Here is an 18,376-nt window from a genome sequence, read left to right as displayed (position 1 = left end):
GGGCAGATAAGTGTTCATAGGTAATTATTTCCTACTTCAATTATTCCGCCTATGGCCAAACAGAAATTAATGTTCATCTTGCTCAGATGTATTGTGTAAATTAATTAGTTACATGATTTGGAAACAAATACCCTGCTAGGATCACAGCATCACACATTAAACACCTACCACGCCCACACCCATGAAACAGCAGAACTTGACAAGCAGACCACACAAACACATCGCAGCTAATTTGTGAATAAGCACGTACTAAAAGCTCTTACCAGGTTTAGAAAGGCAACAGTGTAACAGCTCCATGACAAGCTGATAAAGACGTTGATGTCTCTGAAAACAAGCGGTGACCCCTAACAGTCACAGGTGCAGCTGTGTCAAACGGGGCGTCACAGAGCTCTGTGGTTAAAACGCTGCTCAGAGTTCTTTTTCAGCTTCCTTTTCAGCTTCTGCCTCTTTTCTAACTTTGAAAATTCTTTAGTGTTTACTTGCTAGATGGACTAAATTTTGGTAATCCTTATCACTGATGTTAAGGGGTTTGTTTTGTTTTGATTATTTATTTTGTTTTTTTTTTCCTGCTCCCATATATAAGTTACTCTTTGTCAATGTGATTTCTTTCTCTTTTCTAATGACTTCTTATATCAGTTGCAATATGTTAGATGAGATGCCTCAAAGTAGCAGGGACTAGACACAAATAGAAGAAAATAGACTGGCCAGGGTTATTATAGCTCAGGGTGGAAAGAGGACAGATGGGTATTGATGGAGTTCCACTTGAAATTTTCCATATTTTTTTCTAAATAAAAGCTTCCTATATTCCTGTTGTGTGCCTTGTTTCAATAATGTTCTCATGAAGAGACGTAAAGTCAGATGAAATATGTTCCCCTCTGGACCAAGTAAAATTTAAACAATTCATGAATATAAAGGGATGCCATATAGCATATGGGCAGTGTCTTTAACAAGGCTTTACAGGTAGAGTCAATGGCTTGGCCAGTTCTTCTTGTTCAGAATCAATCCTGAACAACACAGGATTGCCACACTTGGCTCAGTGAAGGCAAAGAGATCCCACAGTTGCCAAGATACATGCTGTTAGATACCAAGTGTCAGAAGAACGATGCATTACCCAGTGAAGTGAGTGGGAAGCGTGGTCGTGTTTCCTGAAGAGCCACCTAATTTAAGTCATTTCAAAATTCTACTTCATAAACTCACTTCTATTTGCTATTCCTGGTGGCATCACAAAGTCACAATCCATGAGCAATTTTGTGGTTTTGAAGAAACAAAGGTCACAAGACTCTTTTATGGGGTTTTCTCATATAAATGAGAGTTCTCATATAATTAAATTTTTGATCATGTTCTGACACACAGGTCAGACACACAAACACACAAATGCACAGGTACACACCCACATGAACGGTCCTCCTGCATACACAGTGCTCATTCTGTCAATAAGAAGACGTGAATGCTCAGGTATACACGGGACATATAAATAATAACTTTTCACAATTCATAGGGACTATTATAGAGGAGTGGTAAGAGGGATTCCAGGAGTCAGAGTGAGTCTTCATCAGAGAAATTTTTGCCAGACAGGAGAGGACAGTTACACACATGGATTTCCAATGGGTGAGCCTTCCTGCAGAAGACTTATAAAAGATCAAATTGGCAAAATCACATTGTAGATATAAAAGGGACTCAAGAAGTTCCACCTTATCTGAAGACCTAATGGCTATTGATGGCTAATGTGAATTGAAATTATTTTTCTCCAGTAATAAGGCTTTTGCATGCATACTCATGCTCTAGTGTATGGTCCTACAGCCAATGCGCACACAGTCACACAAATTAAACTCAGTGGGAATTACAAAAACATGATTTCATGTGGGAAAATGGTGGGGAGATAGTGGATAAACTGAAGGGGAAATAATGTTATAGCAGGTGAAAATATATTCATATATGAATACTAAATAAACAAGATGTAAACACACAAAAAAAAAACAAAATTATACTTCAGAGACTAATGTAACTTAGTGGTCCCTAGCACCACAAAATAGACAGACAAACAAACAGTAAATAAACAATAAGGACCAAAACATCAAGAGAGAATTAAAATTTCTGACAAGAGACCATATTTAAAATTACATATGATTTTGATTGGGACACGGGGCTCCGAAATGCTTTTCAAATTATATGTATAGTTCTTACACATTTATAAATACAACAAAGTTCTCTCAGACTGGTAGCTAAAGAAAGGGGTCACGGGCTAGAGTTTAGTTATATATTAACTACTTCACGCAGCCAGAGGTAACAGCTAATGGCTCTGGGACATGCTCCCTCATCATGTGACCGAGCTGTATGTTTCAGCTACCCAGATCTAAAGAGCCTTCAATGCTGTGACTAGGAAAGTGTCTTAAGGTGCCATTTGTCAGCTAGGCTAGTCTTACCAGGATTACGGCTGGATCACTACTGCCAGCTTGAACATCAGTGGATGCTTTGCATCTCTGCCTCTTTTTCATTTCCCATGAAGAGTCCTAAAATAGTAACAAAAATTACGCAATAATTGGAATCAACCAACGGTATAGATTAAGCCACTTGAAGCATTTCATAGAGACTGTTTAACTGCAGGGTAATTCAGGAAAAACTCAACTGATCCTTGCATCAAAAATACATGATTGTTCAAGTATGATAACCCAGCACCTAGAAGGCAGAGGCAGAAGGATCACAAGCCAAGGACAATATAAATATACAGACTATGGGGAAAAAAAAGGCAATAAGAAATGCAAAGAAATAAATCATTCAAGCAAGTACATGTTAAGATCAACTAACAACGCATAGCAATTTTATAGAAAAGGATAATTACCTTTGTTCTAAATACTTATGAAGAATTTAATGATCTCCTGATTTGTCTACCCCATGTTTGGTTTCCATAAATACATTGTCTTTCAAGATCAAAATATTTTAGTTTTCAAGAGTTGAGTTTTCATGCTGCCTCTATTTGATGATGTTCCATCTGTCAATGAGTCCCAATCAGATTTTTGCCCCCTTCATCCTCCAGCAGCAGCAGCAGCAGCAGCAGCAGCAGCAGCAGCAGCAGCAGCAGCAGCAGCAGCAGCAGGAGCAGCGAGTCTTCCCCATATCATTCCTACTGCCTCCAAGTTTGGTTAAGTCAAAGAGCATTTTTCAGACCTATAGAATTTAGCTTTCTTGCCCGGCTCTTTTTGAATCTCTTTATTCCCCACTTGACTTTAATGATGAAAACCATTCCTAGTTTCTCTTCTTACAGTAGTAGCAAGTCCTTCAGTCTGTACAAGCACTGTCCCAGCCTTAACTGTCTGTCTTCTTCTCATGTACTTTTCACCCCCAACTCACTCCCACGCACACTCAAATGTGTCGGCACTTCACAAGCTCATGAGTCCTTTTCAGACCTCAACCCTAAACCTAGGCTCACACGTGTGCCTCCTTTTCCTGGCAAGGAAACTCCAGTTCCAGGGGATTGATACCTTCACACAGACAATTGCCATATCTCTCTGCTCATATCATCAAGATGGAACTACCTCCACCACCATCATTCTGAACCACACTCTAATGATTTCTCCTCTGGAGCAGCCTCTAAACTTCTTGGCTCACACGGACTCTATTAATCATAAACATGGAACAGAATCCATGCACCAGTTACCAGTCCCAGACAGGGACTTCTGCCCATTCTGTCCTGGTATTGATATCAGTACACAATGTAGGCAACCACTGGATAGAACACTGCTCTACTTAAATAAAGAGAAAGAGCAAAACCAGCCTCAGTACTCTGCACCCCTCCCCCATGGCGGCATGTGTCTCCAGCAGCCAATGCAGAGAAACAAAGTGCATGGCTTTGATTTGGCAGAAGGATCCCACATCTTCCCAGAGGTCAGACTGAGCAGTGGTATTAACCAGACGCTGTGGGACATGGGACACATGATAAGCAAAACAAAGCAGTGAGTCTCCCACTTGGGAGATGAACCCTGCATCTGTCTACAGCTCCATGGGCTTCTTATCTCTTGTACCATTTTCATGTGGCCAAAGAGATAACATAATCTGAGACTTCTCTAACCAACTTTCTAACTGTTCTTCTATTCTAGGCCAGACTAAGCCTTTCTGAAAGACAATCTGGACACACAACTTTCCTATGTGAAAAAAACTCTACTAGGTCCTTGTTGCTTTTAGGATAATGCAACCCCTTCCTCAAGCCTTCCAGGACTTCACGTGGTTACGATCCCTATAAAGGCCATCCTCCTGCTCCTTTCTGCAACTCTGCATCACTATTGCTCGTCCCCTTAAAATTCTTTGCATTCATCTGTGGGCCAAATGCTCAGCCTCTGCCATTACCAATTTAATTGACTGTTATCCTAAAAACAGGGACATTTTCCCCCTGGAAAGACATCTTCTAATTCTTAATTCAACTCCTTATTGTAAGCACTGGTGCTCTTGGGTCACAAACAGCTGCCAATACAGAATTTGAAGAGGAGGCTGAGCAGTTAGGAATCCTCACTGCTCATGTCCAGGAGCAGAGCTTGGTTCCCAGCACACATATCCAATGGCTCACAATGGCCCATAGCACCAGTTCCAGAGCATCTGACGTCGTCTTTTAGACCCCGTGGGTCCCCACCCCCATAAGGTACACATCTACACAAATACACATGCACATGAATAGAAGTAAAAAATAAAATTTTAAAAATGTTACAAACCACAAGCGAGGTAAAGTAGCATCTAAATCTACTTCCAGCTATTCGGAGGCCGAAGAGGGAGAGAAGCCTGGGAAACATAGGAAAACTCTCTCTGAACAATAGGGAGATAAGACGTAAGCAACAGCCACAGTTGGCAGTTCACATGTGTCTGTCAAAGCATTAAACGGTTTTATAGTAAGCTTGATGAGGGAGGAGTCCCATGTGTACATATGCTGAAACGTCCACAAAAAAGATTATACAGAATAGATTGGCACAAACACAGGCTTAAATACTATATAAAACTATAGAAGGGTTTGTATACATACAAACAGTAGGTAAATACATTCATTTCATGTTAGCTTTACATACATGTACATATAAGTTAAACTCTATATTTAAGATCTAAAATACATGGCTTTAACATCACAAATGTATGATCTTTTCCCAGCCAGGCATTCTTTGGGATAGCATCACTTGGCTGAATTCTCCACATTGTGCTGATATTAGCAATCTAACTTTTCTTCCAAAATAGAGAATTCAGGGGGAAAAATAGAAACTGGGACTCTATCCAGCAAACACCGGTTGCAATGTACATCCCATAATTAGAGTGAGCTAAAAATGTGAAAATAGAGCCAAACCTTTACCAGATGCTATTTCCAGAAGAAGGAAATTATTAAGCATTTTGTGAATAAAGAGGGCAAAAAAAGAAAAAGCAGAAAAACCTGCCTGGGATGGCTCCACGACCTTGATGGTTCCCAGCTGAGCTGGCGCAGAACTCTGCTGCTGGGGTTGCACTTTCTCCTTCATGGTCCTCTTCAGAATCCTAGTCTTGCAGACAAACACCACGTCAGAGTCTGGATCCTCCAGGCTTCTTTTTTGACCTCTTTGGCTGGACAAACACTGGACAGATGACGGAGGAGAGCCTTGTATTAGGTCTACCACCGGAGACCCAACTCTCCCAAGTTTGGATTTTTCCTTAATTGAAAACAAAAAGATATAGTTTTATGAAATGGAGTTGAATTATTTATGATGAGTTACCATTTTCTCTATAACACTGAACTGTATTTTTATAGCATGCATGTAATTTGATTATATTCACCCCCTATTTCTGACCTCCAGTTTCTCCCAGATTTCCCCAATACATGCTGTAGTGGTTTGAATGAGTATGGTCCACATAGGCTCATGTACTTAAGATTTCAAAAGCCCACAGCATTTCCAGTTAGTATGGTTTTTCACACTCTCATTCTTGATCCCTCCTCCCCCCTCTTTCTCCTCCACTCCTTTGTGTGAATCAGATGTAAGTTCCTAGCTACAATTACAGCCAAGCCTCCCTGACTATTGCAATGCCCCCCGTGATGAAAGTCATGGACTGTAACTATCCTTGGGAACTGTGAACTCCTAAGTTCAATGGTTTCTTTTCCAAGATGCCTTGGTCATGGTGTTCTGTCACATCCATAGGAAAGTAACTAAGACATGTTCCCTTTCTAATTTCCTTAAATCCTTGAGTTCAACTAACGCTGCCTATGTGCACATGAGTGTGGTACTTTCCACAGGAATACATCCACACCTCTGAAGGAAAATGGCTCTCCTTCCACTACCACTCATCTGCTGCTACTAGTGCCTCAGGGTGGGGCTAGGGAGTGTGTGCCCTCCCTCAGCCACGGTAGAATGCTGACTGACTTGATCTTGGGCAGGACACGGACGTAACCACAACTCCTTGAGTTCATGCGTATGATGCCCCTGCCATGTCCAGAAGACACAGATCCACACAGGATCTCTCTCATCTCTCACACTTACAATCTTTCTACCACCTCCTCTGTGATGTGCTCTGAGCCTTGTGGGGCAGAGGATAATAGAGATGTCAGTTGGGGACTGAGGACATCATAGAAGCTCGTTCTCTGCTCTTCGACAGCTGGTGAGGCTCAGGGTTATCAGTCATACCTCGTCCAAAGATCAAAGGTTTTGGATAGCTGCTTTCACGAGTGTCTATGTCAGCAATAGTTTACTCAAAAGCAGACTCAGGAAAAGCCGCAGAGGTGGGCTGAAGGCAGGGACCTGATACACTTGTGTTTGTTCCCTGGTGCATGAAAGATGAGGTAAGCTCCCATTCCCAGACCAATCCCACATCTCCCATTCTGCACCCTGCTTCTGCTGACTACTTTTTTAACCTGTGAAAGACATGCATGGTAGGAGTATTAGACAGAGTGTGTGCACCTTCTATCTAGGGTCTAGCCTGTTTACTAGAATCCAAAAAGAACTAGGAGGTCTTGGGGTAGGCAGAAGATGGGTGGTGTTCTAGCATTCCTGTTTCCTGCAGGTGACTGATGGGCTGTCCCTCAGGAGAACCAAATTTAATACAAACAGAACATACCACTCCTGTGCCTGATTCTGCAGTTCAGCTATGTAGTGAGTTAGGTACATTCCTATGAAAGAAGGGGCGGGGCTATGAGCTCATGTGCACTCCAACTTATTACTGGGTTCAAAAGTTTTGGCTCCTATGTGAAGCACAGAAAATGCAAGTAATGACAACACAAACTAAAGGGACACACTGGAAGCAAATGCTTCAATATTTAAAGCAACTATGAAGACATATCAGGATATAAGATATACACATCTATATCTACTAAGACCTATGAGCAGTTAAGGGCAGGGCAGAAGACAATTGAGAACGCCTGGGTTTGGATCTCCAACATCCATATAAAAAACCTGATGCAGATCCCGTGACACTGAAGACACAGATGGCTGTGATCCACTATGTGGGTACTTGAAGCTGGATTTGTAAGAGAGCCAGTGCTCTTAACCATTGAGCCATCTCTCTGGATCCTGACTCCTATTTTAATTACTCACCTTGGGTACTGTAGAAAGGCAGGAGGACTTGAACTCAGAGATTCTATTCATTGCGATAAGCTGAGGCTTCTGTGGGAAGAAAATAATTAAAGCAAATTTAATGACTTAAAAAAATCCTTCAGTTGGCATATTACAGAAATTCAGTATTCTTCCTTTCCTAAAGAAGTATCTAGATCACACTCCTTACCCATAAACCTTCAGTTCTGCCGCACAGTTGTTCTTACGATGGTATCTGGGTGGTGGAAAAGCATCCAGTGCTTTAGTAAGCCCTGCAAACTAATGTCTTATGAGCAACTTTAAGACCAAACCCTGTCTGCGTCCAGCCTCTGCATCCTATAGTCTCCTGCCTCTCCTCTATGAAGACTCAGCTTTCTGTCTGCAGAGCTCAGGGGCATCCTGGCCTGGCAGCACCGGGCTGAGGTTCGGTGAACTGGTGAGAGTGAAGTGCCTTTTACCATGTCTCTTACCCCTGAGATGTCATCTTATGCCCAGCACCCAGCAGCTTCCCGTATCCCCAGACAGGCCATGGAGACAGGAGTAGCTTTGACACTACCACTTTTGCAGTTGTGTTTAGCTACTGTTTTTGTTGCTGCTTTTTTATTCTGAGACTGGGTCCCACTATGTAGGTCTGACTGCCTGACCTGGAACTCATTGTCCTGGCATTCAGATAGCTCTTGGCAAGTACCTTCAAGGTAACCCTTCCAAATCTGATTCTGTTCTGTTCACAGCACTTCCTCCTGGGATCTCTCTTAATTGGTGGATCATTAGTACAGACGCACAGGTTAGAGGTTCTAAACATTGCTGGCTCACAAACCTCCTCTACTCCACACCAGGGAACAAGCTATGTGAATTTCCCCATCCTTACGCATGGAATTCTGCCTTAACTATCGAGGGTGGGGACTGGCAGCATCATTTTAGTCTTCTTTAAGTGGTTCTGATATGCATACATGACGGAGAAGCACTAGCCTAGAAGGCGGTACCATTGCTGAGCCTCTGGTACCTGGCCTGGCATAGGGACTTTCAATTTAGATTGAGTAAGTGCAAACTCACCACACTCACATGGTTTATGATGTTTCCTAATGTCTACCCTAATCTTGACCACTTCCCATCTGTCTCTTGCCTCTGTGACTCAATGTTCCTACCTGTTTACACGGCCCCCTTTTTTATTGCTGCACCACTAAACAAGCCATGTCTTTGACCTGGATGGTCCTGTTCAATATTGTCTTTCTGCTAAACCTTACTCATCCTTCAAGTCTCAGTGCTAAAAGCACCCATTCCAATTGCTAAATCCCCGTCTCTAGGGAAGAACCATTTGCTATTTTTTGGCTCACACAGCACTGTGGATAAAGAGATTTGTGCTTTTTAATGTGTTCTTGTTTTAAAGCTACAAAGTAAAAATAGCTACACTGGTTCATTCTCTAATCTACATGGGAAGTAGAAAAAGACAAGATTTCTTGAGTAAATTGGGAGCATGGGGATAATGGAAGAGGGGAGAAGGGGAGGGGATGGGAAGGAAGGGAAGTAAAGAAAATATATATAGCTCTATAAAAAACAATTAAACAATAAAACAAAATAAGAAAAAGAAAGTTGGGAGGATGTAGAAAACAATCAAAAAGGAAATAAAATTACCATTAGGAGGAAAAAAAAGCCATAGTTATGAGTTAGGTTTTCCAAGACAGCTCTTGGTCAGAGTGTCTCCAAAGGAAAAGTAGAGTAGAAGGTGAGATTCCAGCAAGTTCTTCACAAGCAGAGCCTCTTTTTTCATACCCACAAAAACCACTGCTCTGTCACTCCTAACTTCTTAAGTTCTTTCACAAGCATCCCACGTATCCTATTCCCACGAACTGGCGTGTGTCCAGCAGGGTTGCAGGCATCCTCCCACCACTGGAATCATTGCTTTTCCTTCTCCACATTCGCCCTTCTCTGCAGGCGCATATCTGCTGATCCTTCTGACCCACTCTTGCTGGGGTCTAGGCAACTGCTTTTTCTTTCTTCCATTGAAGCTCCTGTTTCATCTTGACTCTTCCAAGCTACCCCAAGAAATACCTGAAAGAATCTCCTAGCTTCATGGAGTTTACATCTTTGTCCTCTGTGTGCCTTGTTCTTCCAGGACTTCCAGAAAAGGGTAGAAAAGATGTGTATTGACAGCTATGTTTGCACCCAAAGTCCACCATGATGCTACCTATCTATGTGGTTGTATTATACTGTCTTACCCGTCAATGATGCATTGCAGTAGACTGGACTTTCATATTTGTTTCTGTTATATAGGGCACAGAGTGTGATGCTTAGGGCATTACAGATGCTCAGGAAAGGGTTGCCCATTGTAGGTTAAACTGATGGAGCTACAGTGTACTGCCTATCTTTGCATGGTTGAAACGCTGTCAGGGGTCTACTCTGAATTCACAGCTTGACAGATTCTGTCATCCATGCTGGATACTATCACACCTTGCAAGTGCTTTCTACCTTGCCATGGACATTCATTTCCAGCAAGTGTTAGAAACCCTTTATAATGGGTCTGATTCCTGACATGGCAAAACGGACCAAGTGTAGCCTGGCTATAATATATGACTCAATTACATTATTTGAGTTTACAACATTTTTAATAATAACTTAAACATAACTGTTCTCTGCTATACAGTTTTATTGTAATGGGATTGGACCTGAATTACCAACCAACTTGCTAAATAAGAATTGTGGGCGAATGGACATTTTATGAGTCCTGTAAATTCTGCTCTTTTGTTTTGGCTTCCGAGTTATTTCTACAAAAGGAGAAGAGACACAGAGAAGCACAGCAGAATTTCCAGTTGCATTTTGAATTTTAAAAAAAGCATTAATAATTATGGCCAAACAGAACATTTTGAAGTCATCATGAAGCCGAAAGAAGATGCTATACTGGCTTCAAGGAATAGAATGAAGTTAAGTAAGTAGTTGGGGGCACAAGGGAGGAGGAGCGGCTAAAGTGAATGCCTTCCTTGCTCATTTCTGTACAGAGCAAGCCTGAACACAGCTGGCTACTGTTTCCTGCCTAAAGGTGCATGATACGGGTTAGGGAATTTGGAGCTGTATTCTTCCCTCCTGAGTTCTACTCACAGCCTTCGTGAATCCTAACCATATTTTTACTTTCTAATTCCAGGGATGGCTTCATTTCAGCTGTTTGCACTAGGAATTTCATGCCAAAAAGAAAAAGAAAAAAAAAGTCCAGCTGTGAAATTCTTTACTCTTCCTTAGACTTGATAGCTCTAATTGTGTCAGGAGTATCTCTGGCGCTGTGGCTGTCAATTAAAACTTTTTCCCCTTCATCTCCCCATCTCTTGACTCTCTAATTCTAATAAGAGAAGTCTATCCCCTGGGCTGTGCTCTGCCCCACCCCTCCTGATGGTCCTCAGCCCTGAGTCCTCAGGTCACGCATGATTCTCCTTAGGATCACTATGAACTCTGAATTTCTTAATTTCCCTTTCCAAATGAGGGTTTAGTCTCTCAGATGAAAACAGGGGAGCAGAATATTTCAACAGTTCAGAAATTTCAGACGCCCCGAGACTGTTGATTCCATACCCCCAAGCGGATACGTGATTCTCATCATAGGTCAATTCTATCATTTGTCACTAATTGACCCTTGTTCCCAACCACACGAGTCTGTTCTTCAGAGCATCTGAACACAGTGCCCTTCTCTGACATCATATGGACCCAATTCCTCTTCAGAGAAGACAAAATTAAGGTTATTAGTGTATGTGAAGCCCTTAAAGGCTCTCCTCACGCTTGGGAAACACACAGCTCCTCTCCTCCGACTGAAAGCCTCCCCCTTGTCCTCACATTCTCCCTTTGTCTCCTGTGTGTTCTGTTCATCAACCCGACTTCACATCCCTCTGTGTGCTAAGGATCTTCAATTTCATTGGCTTTCTTTTTTAATAGTTAAAAAATATTGTCAAATCTCTCCCAGCCACAAATTTACCACATATATACCTACAGAACCTCTGTGTGATTATGTAGGTATGTGCCTACCTTTATCCATTTTATATACATTTACTGGATTTCTTTACATTGTACTCACCACTTCTCCTCAACCTACCTGACCCCCATCCAGAATTTTTCTTGTAAAACCTAAATACAACAGAATTAAAAAGACAAAGAAAAGCCAAACAATAAAAGAGGAGGAAATTTGCTAAAGAATTAAGATAGAGTAGATAGAGTCCATCAGCTTCCTTTCTGAAGCATCCTCTATAGAAAAGATACAGACATATAATTGGTGCACTACAGAATCTGCACATGCTAATCACACTAAGTGAAGTTTGTCCTTCGGTTCTAATTAGACACAGCATTTCCCACTAATGGGCAATCGGCTTGCAGCATCAGCGTGCAGGTTGCCCTATTATTTTTAAATATCTTTAAAAATCATATATATTCATTTTTAATTTGAAGAACATATTTTCCTGTCTTTAATTGCACTTTTATAAAACTGAGCTCTGTCGGCACAGCTAATCCACTTCCAATTCTGCCTCTTTTACCTAATGAATAGCTGTCTCCTTATGACAGCATCTTTTGACGCTCTTCATCTTTTCAGACTTCAAAAAAAGAACAGTGATAGAAATCTTACAAATAGGGGTATTTATTTTTACATGTTAGTCATAGCCTCTACCAGCAAGTATTGCATTTCTCTTACTAGTTCAGAGTCTTGTAACCCACAATGGAATCAGGAAGACCTGGCTCAGCTGGGTTATCTGTGGAAGCAGAAAACAGAGGAACCCTCCCGAGGCAGAGAGAAGGGGGTGAACATTTGTGATGGACACAGCCTGAAATGGAGTTTCCAAGACTCCGATGGGAGAGACTTTTGTTTTGTGGACCTGGTGTACACTCCCTCCTGTGTGTGTGTGCATGTGTGTGCATGTATATTGTGCATGTGCATGTGTGTATGTGTGTACATCTGTGTGTTGTGTGCATGTGTATTGTGCATGTGTGTGTATGTGTGCGTGTGTATGTATGTGTTGATGGTGTGTGTCATTGTAGAGAATAACACGTTTGTGTTTCTGTAGCGACTTCTGACTAAATGTACTAAACTTGAGATCTGGAAGAAAACAGCATACCGTGGAATCCCATTTGCGACTGATCATTAGTGAGCATCTGAAGAAACTTCTCTCTCGAAGCTGTGGGATCTCTGGAGAGTGTGTTTGAACTTGAAAGGACATCTTTGCAGCAAAAAAAATAATTGGATATTTTTCTCATATATATTCCTAATTTCTGTCTCCTCTCCTTTTAAGGTCTTAGCTTCCCTCAGAGAGCTTTGCTTGCATTCCAAACAGACCAAAATTCTCACCACTGCTTGCTGCTTCCTTTTCCTACTTGAAAAGCTGATAATCAGGTCCCGCTTGTGTGCTGTCACAGCCTCTGTGAGCTCATGTGGAGATCAGCCCTAGTGTGTCTGGATGACATTGTTTCTTTGGAGTCATCTGCCACCTCTGGCTCTTCCAGTCTTTCTGCCTCCTGCCTCCTCTTCCAAATCACTGAGCCTTGAGTGGATGGGTTTGATGAAGACATCCCATTTAGGGCTGAGTGCTCTAAAATCTCTCTGTCCATTTTCTAGTTGTGGGTCGCTCTGTGTTAATTGTCATCTACTGCTTCTCTGATGAGGGATGAACAAGGCACTGATCCACGGGTATAGCACTGTGTCATTAGGAGTTAATTTTCTCCACTGGAGTGTCACTAGGTATATTACCTATGCACTCCAGGACAGGCCCTGTGCCTGTAGTTAGCAAACACAAAACAGACACCATATTTGCTTGGTTCTGTTTGTTTTTGTACAGTTTTTGTTGCTGTTGCTTTTGTCTTGTAGTTTTTGTTTGTTTTGATGTTTGCTTTTCTTTTTTTCTTTTTAGAGATAGAGAAAGAACAGGAAGTTGGGTGGGTAGGAAGATGGAAGGAGTTGGAGGAGGGAGAAAATAATAATGTATGTAAAAAAAATTTTTAGTAGCTGGGAAAAGTCACTCTAAAATCCCAAGTGATCACCTTGTCTTCCAAATCTGCCTAGAACCGACAGATTCCTCAAATAAAAATCCCTATTAGCTCTGAATTTCCCAGTTACTCCTATGTACGTGAGGTCACTCCATCCCTGCACTGCTAGGCCCTGAGGTGGAAGCAGCTCCTGTCCACATCCTGTGTAGAGGTTGGGATTGGTCAGGGAAGATGGGCTAAAGGGTTCAATGCCCCGGCTGGCAAAGTCCCAGATACAGAACCAGAGACAGATCTAGTCTGAGTTGTCCTGAGCCTACAGAGCCTTAGGATAGACTATAGATCAAGAAAACACAGGTGTCAAAGTTTCAACAAGGATTAACAAGCCAGTGGTACTACACGTAAAAACAAGTTCAAAGTCGAAACAGTAATAAAATTCAGATCCTTGAACTGAATTCAAGATGTAAAATCAGGCTCTGCATTAGAAGATAGATTAAAGCCAAACAAGATGAAAACCAGGATCCCAGCTCCCCAGGAATGACACAGGGTCACTCTGCACAGAGTTGTAGGCTTTGAGGCCTGGCCTTCCCTTACAGAGGAGCAAAGAAGGAGCCTGCTTTGGAAGGAGGCCAAATACCTGCATCTTACCTAGCTCAGCCAGGGAACAGGCTCGCAAGTACAACCAGGATGCCAGGGAGCTTCTGACAGTCCTTGATTAGCCTGCATATTGAGAACTCGTGATACATATGGTTCAGGTGCTTAAGGAAGGTTTGTAGGGCAGAGATCAAACAGGTACATACGTAAGCATTAGAATCTAAATCAGTATTGTCTCCCATTAAATTATTTCTGGCCACACACCCGAACCTCTTCTCTCATCCTTACTGAGGTGGATAGGATTTTTATTTTCTTATGTTTTTTTTTTTATTTTTTTTTTTCTTTTTTTTATTTTTTTTGTTTTTTTTTTTCTTTTTTTTTTTATTTTTTCCTTTTTTTTGTTTTTTTTTTTTTGTTTTTTTATTTTTTTTTTTTTTCATTTTTGGTATGTTCTTTTTCTTTTTTTTTTTGTTATTTTGCTTTATTTTTTATTTCCTTTGTTTTTTTTTTGTTTTTTTTTATTCTTTTATTTTGGTTTTTCTTTGTTTTTGTTTTTTTATGTTATTTTTTTTTTCTTTTTTCTTTTTTTTTGTTTTTTTTTCTCTCTTGTTTTTTTTTTTTAATTTTTTTTTTTTTTCTTTTTTTTTGTTTTTTTTTTGTTTCTTAAGTTTTTTCTTTTTTTTTTTTTTTTTTTGTGATATATTTCCTTTTTCTTTTGTTTTTTTGTTTGTTTTTTTTTTTGTTTTTTTTTGTTGTTTTTTTTTTTTTTTTATTTTTTTAGTTTTCTTTTTCTTCTTTTTGTGTTTTTCTTTTTGTTTTTTTTTTTTTTATTTTTTTTATCCTCTTGTTTTTATGTTTTTTTTTTGGTCTATTTTGTTTTTTTCTTTTTTTTTTTTTTTTTTTTTATTTTTATGTTTTTTTTTAGTTTTTTTTGTTTTTTTTTTTTTTTTTTTTTTTTTATGTAATATTTTTTATCTACAATTATTATTATTTTTTCTTGTTATTTTTTTTTTTTTTTTTATTTTTATTTTTATTTTTTTTTTTCTTATTTTTTTTTTTTTTTTTTTTTTCTTTTTTTTTTAATTTATTTTTTTTTGTTTCTGTTTATTTAGCTATTTTTTTTTGTTTTTTGTTTTCTTTATTTTTATTTTATATTTTTGTTTTTTTAATTTTTTTTTTTTATTTTTTTTCTTTTTCTTTTTTACTTATTTTTTTGTTTTTTTTTCATTCTTTTTTTTAATTCTCTTCTTTTATTTTTTTTAGTCTTCTTTTTTTAATTTTTTTTTGTTATTATGTTTATTTTGTTTTTTTTTTGTTTTTTTTTTTTCTTTTTTTTTTTTTTTTTTTTTTCTTTATTTGTTCTTTTAATTTATTTTTTTTTTTTTTTTTTTTTTTTTTCATGTTTTTTTTATTTCTTTTATTTTTTTTTTTTTTTTTGTTATTTTTTTTATTTTTCATATTTAATTTTTATTTTTTTTTTTTTTTTTATTATATATTTTTTTATTTTTTTTTTTGTTAATTTTAATTTGGTTTTTGTTTACATATTTTGTTTATTTTGTATTTTTTTTCTTTTTTATTTTGATTCAGTTTTATTTATTTATAACTTTTTTTTTTTCTTTTTTTCCTTTTTATTATTTAGTTTTTTTTTTTCACTGAATTTTTTTGTTCTTTTTTTTGGTTGTTTATTTTTTCTTGATTATTTTTTTTGTTTCTTTTTTTTTATTTATCTTTTTTCCCTATTATTTTTTTTTATTTTTTTTTTTTTTTTTTTTTTTGTGTTATTTGTATTGTGTTTTGTATTTAATTCTTTTTTTTGATTTTTTTTTGTTTTTCTTATTTTTTTTTTTTTTTTTCTTTTTTTTTTTTTGTTTTTTTTTTTGGTTGTTTTTTTTTTTTTTATGTTTTTGTTTTAATTTAATTTTTTTTTTTTTTTCTCTTTTTTATATTTTGTTTTTGGTTTTTTTGTGTTTTTTGTTTTTTATGAGTTTGTTTTTTTTTTTGTTTTTAATTTTTTTTTGTTGTGTTATTTTTTTCTTTATGTTTTTTTTATTTTTTGTTAATTTTTGTTTTTTTTTTATTTTTTTTTATTTTTTTTTATGTTTTTATTTTGATTTTTAATTTTTATTTTATTTCTGTTTTAATTTTTTTTTTTTCAGTTTTTATATTTTTTTTCTCTTTTTTTTTTTTTTCTGTTTCTTTATTTTTTATGTCTTTTTCTTTTTTCTATTTTTATTTTATTTTAATTTTTTTATATTTTTATGTATGTTTTTTCCATTTATTTTTTTATTTAATTTTTTTTTTATTGTTTTAAATTATATTTTTTTTTTTTTTTTTTTTTTTTTTGAGCTTTATTTTTTTATTTTTTTTTTTTTTTCTTTTGTTTTTTTTTTTTTTTTTTCTTTTTTGTTTTATTTTTATGTATTTAATTTTAATTTTTTTGTTTTTATTTTTTTTTTGTTTGATTTTAGATTTTTTATTTTTTAGTTCTATTTATGTTATTTGTTTATTTTTTGTTTTTAATTTTCTTATTTTTTTTTTTTTTGTTTTTATTTTTCTTTTGTTTTAATTTTTTTTTTTTTGTTTTTTAGTTTATTTTATTTTTTTTTTCTTTTTTTCTTTTTTCTTTTTTTTTTTTTTTTTTTTTGTTTTTTATTTATTTTTTTTCTTTGTCTTTTTTTTTTTCTTTTTTTTTTTTTTTTTAATTTTGTTTTTTTTTTATTTTTTTTATTTTTTTTTTTTGCTTTTTTTTTTCTTTTATTTTTTTATTTTTATGATTTTTTATTTTTTTTTCTGCTATTTATTTTATTTTTTTTTTTTTTTCTTTTTTTCTTTGTTTTTTATTTTTATTATCTTTTTTTTTTTTTTATTTTTTTTTTCAATTTTTTTTTTTTTTTTGCTTGTCTTTCTTTTTTTCTTTTTTTTTTTTTTTTTTTTCTTTTATTAATTATTATTTTTTTCATATTACTTTCATGGATTAATTTTGAAGAAGAAAACTGAGGTGGTCTTTCCAAATTCTTCTATTCAGTGATCCCCATGTTTTGCAAAGAATTTTGCTATTCTGAAAACAAATACTACATCACATAAAAACTGAGTTTGCTTTTCACAGTTATCTGAGCTTCCCCATGAGGAATCAGAGCAAGGCTCGTTACCAAGTCTCCTTTATGCCGTTCTTGCCTCAAATGCTCTGATGTCCTTCAATTTACTCTAAGTAGACTTCAGGATAGAAGTTTAAGGCCACTTCCCTTATGACAGGTACTTATTCTAAAATGTCCCTTGAGGCTTTCTCAAAATAAACTTCCACACCATTCCAGGTGTGATCAGGCATTGCTGAATTAATGATGGATGTCTTATTGTGGTTGGCAATTTGAAAATCCTCATTAAATTTGGTAATTAAAGAGACAGTTTGGTAACTGGAAACACGGTTTATTTACTGATGCAACCATGACTTGTTGAGTGCTCAGCATCCACCAGGCACTGACTTAGGTAATATTGAGTCATGGTAGGCATAGTTGAGACTTTCCCTGCCTTCAAGAACCTTACATTCTCATATTCCAGTTACTCTGAACTTTCTACGTGGTCTAACCTTGGACATTCCCAAAAGCAAACATTCAAAAGTCAATGACAATTAGAAACTAACCAGCTGTCTGTAACTGGGTAATTGACTAGCATTGAATCCTTGAAAGTATATTATGATTCTAGGACTGTTTTCCCATGCAGATTTTTGTAGAAACTTTCCTTTCTACAAAAAGGAAAAAGACAGTGAAGATTCTTATAGTCTTTGAACAAGATTCCACAAATGATGCTAAATTGCTCTTAGAATTGAAACAAACTGAATCTAAAATCCTGATTTAATTTGTGCGTGGGGGGAGGGGGAACAAACTATCAAGAAAAAGAGAATAAGCAGAATGGATGTTTCCCATTTGCTGACTTCATCAGCTTCTGTTAAAATCTCCATCTCAATGATAAATAACAAAATCTGACTTTAAACAAACAGTAAGCGAATTAAAGCTTGTGAATGGCACTATCAATATCCAATTGTCAATAGCAACCTCTAGAGAAGGAAAATAATATATTCAGAGATGGTCAAAAGACAAAATCAACTCCAATGTGTTGATGTCTTTCCAAAGCTTCAAAAAGTGAGAGAAACTGAGAAATGACTTTAAAAAGAAGAGATATTTCAGAACAGAAACATCAGTATTTATCTATCTCCTCTTAGTTAAAATAACCACAGACTCTGATAGCTTTACTTCTGGCTTCTTTTATCACACCCAAGACTAGAGGCTTTATAAACGAAATAGAACAGCGAGATGTGCTTG

At 36.9% G+C, this 18,376-nt stretch overlaps 1 protein-coding gene across 1 annotated transcript in view; it reads right to left on the bottom strand.

Moving 5' to 3' along the window:
* The window catches only part of Morc1 (MORC family CW-type zinc finger 1), a 147,331-nt gene that overhangs the window by 33,454 nt on the left and 95,501 nt on the right, over window positions 1-18,376 (bottom strand). The window contains exons 19-21 of the mRNA XM_050149095.1: window positions 7,527-7,595; window positions 5,406-5,654; window positions 2,424-2,510 (exon numbers count right to left, since the gene is read on the bottom strand). Coding sequence (XP_050005052.1) covers window positions 2,424-2,510; window positions 5,406-5,654; window positions 7,527-7,595 — 405 coding nt within the window. The remainder of the gene's footprint in view (window positions 1-2,423; window positions 2,511-5,405; window positions 5,655-7,526; window positions 7,596-18,376) is intronic.

Source organism: Alexandromys fortis, unplaced genomic scaffold, assembly GCF_014885135.2.
Source record: "Alexandromys fortis isolate MF-2015 unplaced genomic scaffold, M_Fortis_MF-2015_v1.1 scaffold_4, whole genome shotgun sequence".
Taxonomy (NCBI): Eukaryota; Metazoa; Chordata; class Mammalia; order Rodentia; family Cricetidae; genus Alexandromys; species Alexandromys fortis.
The sequence above is the reverse complement of the archived record's forward strand: the minus strand, read 5'-3'. Positions and strand labels throughout refer to the sequence as shown.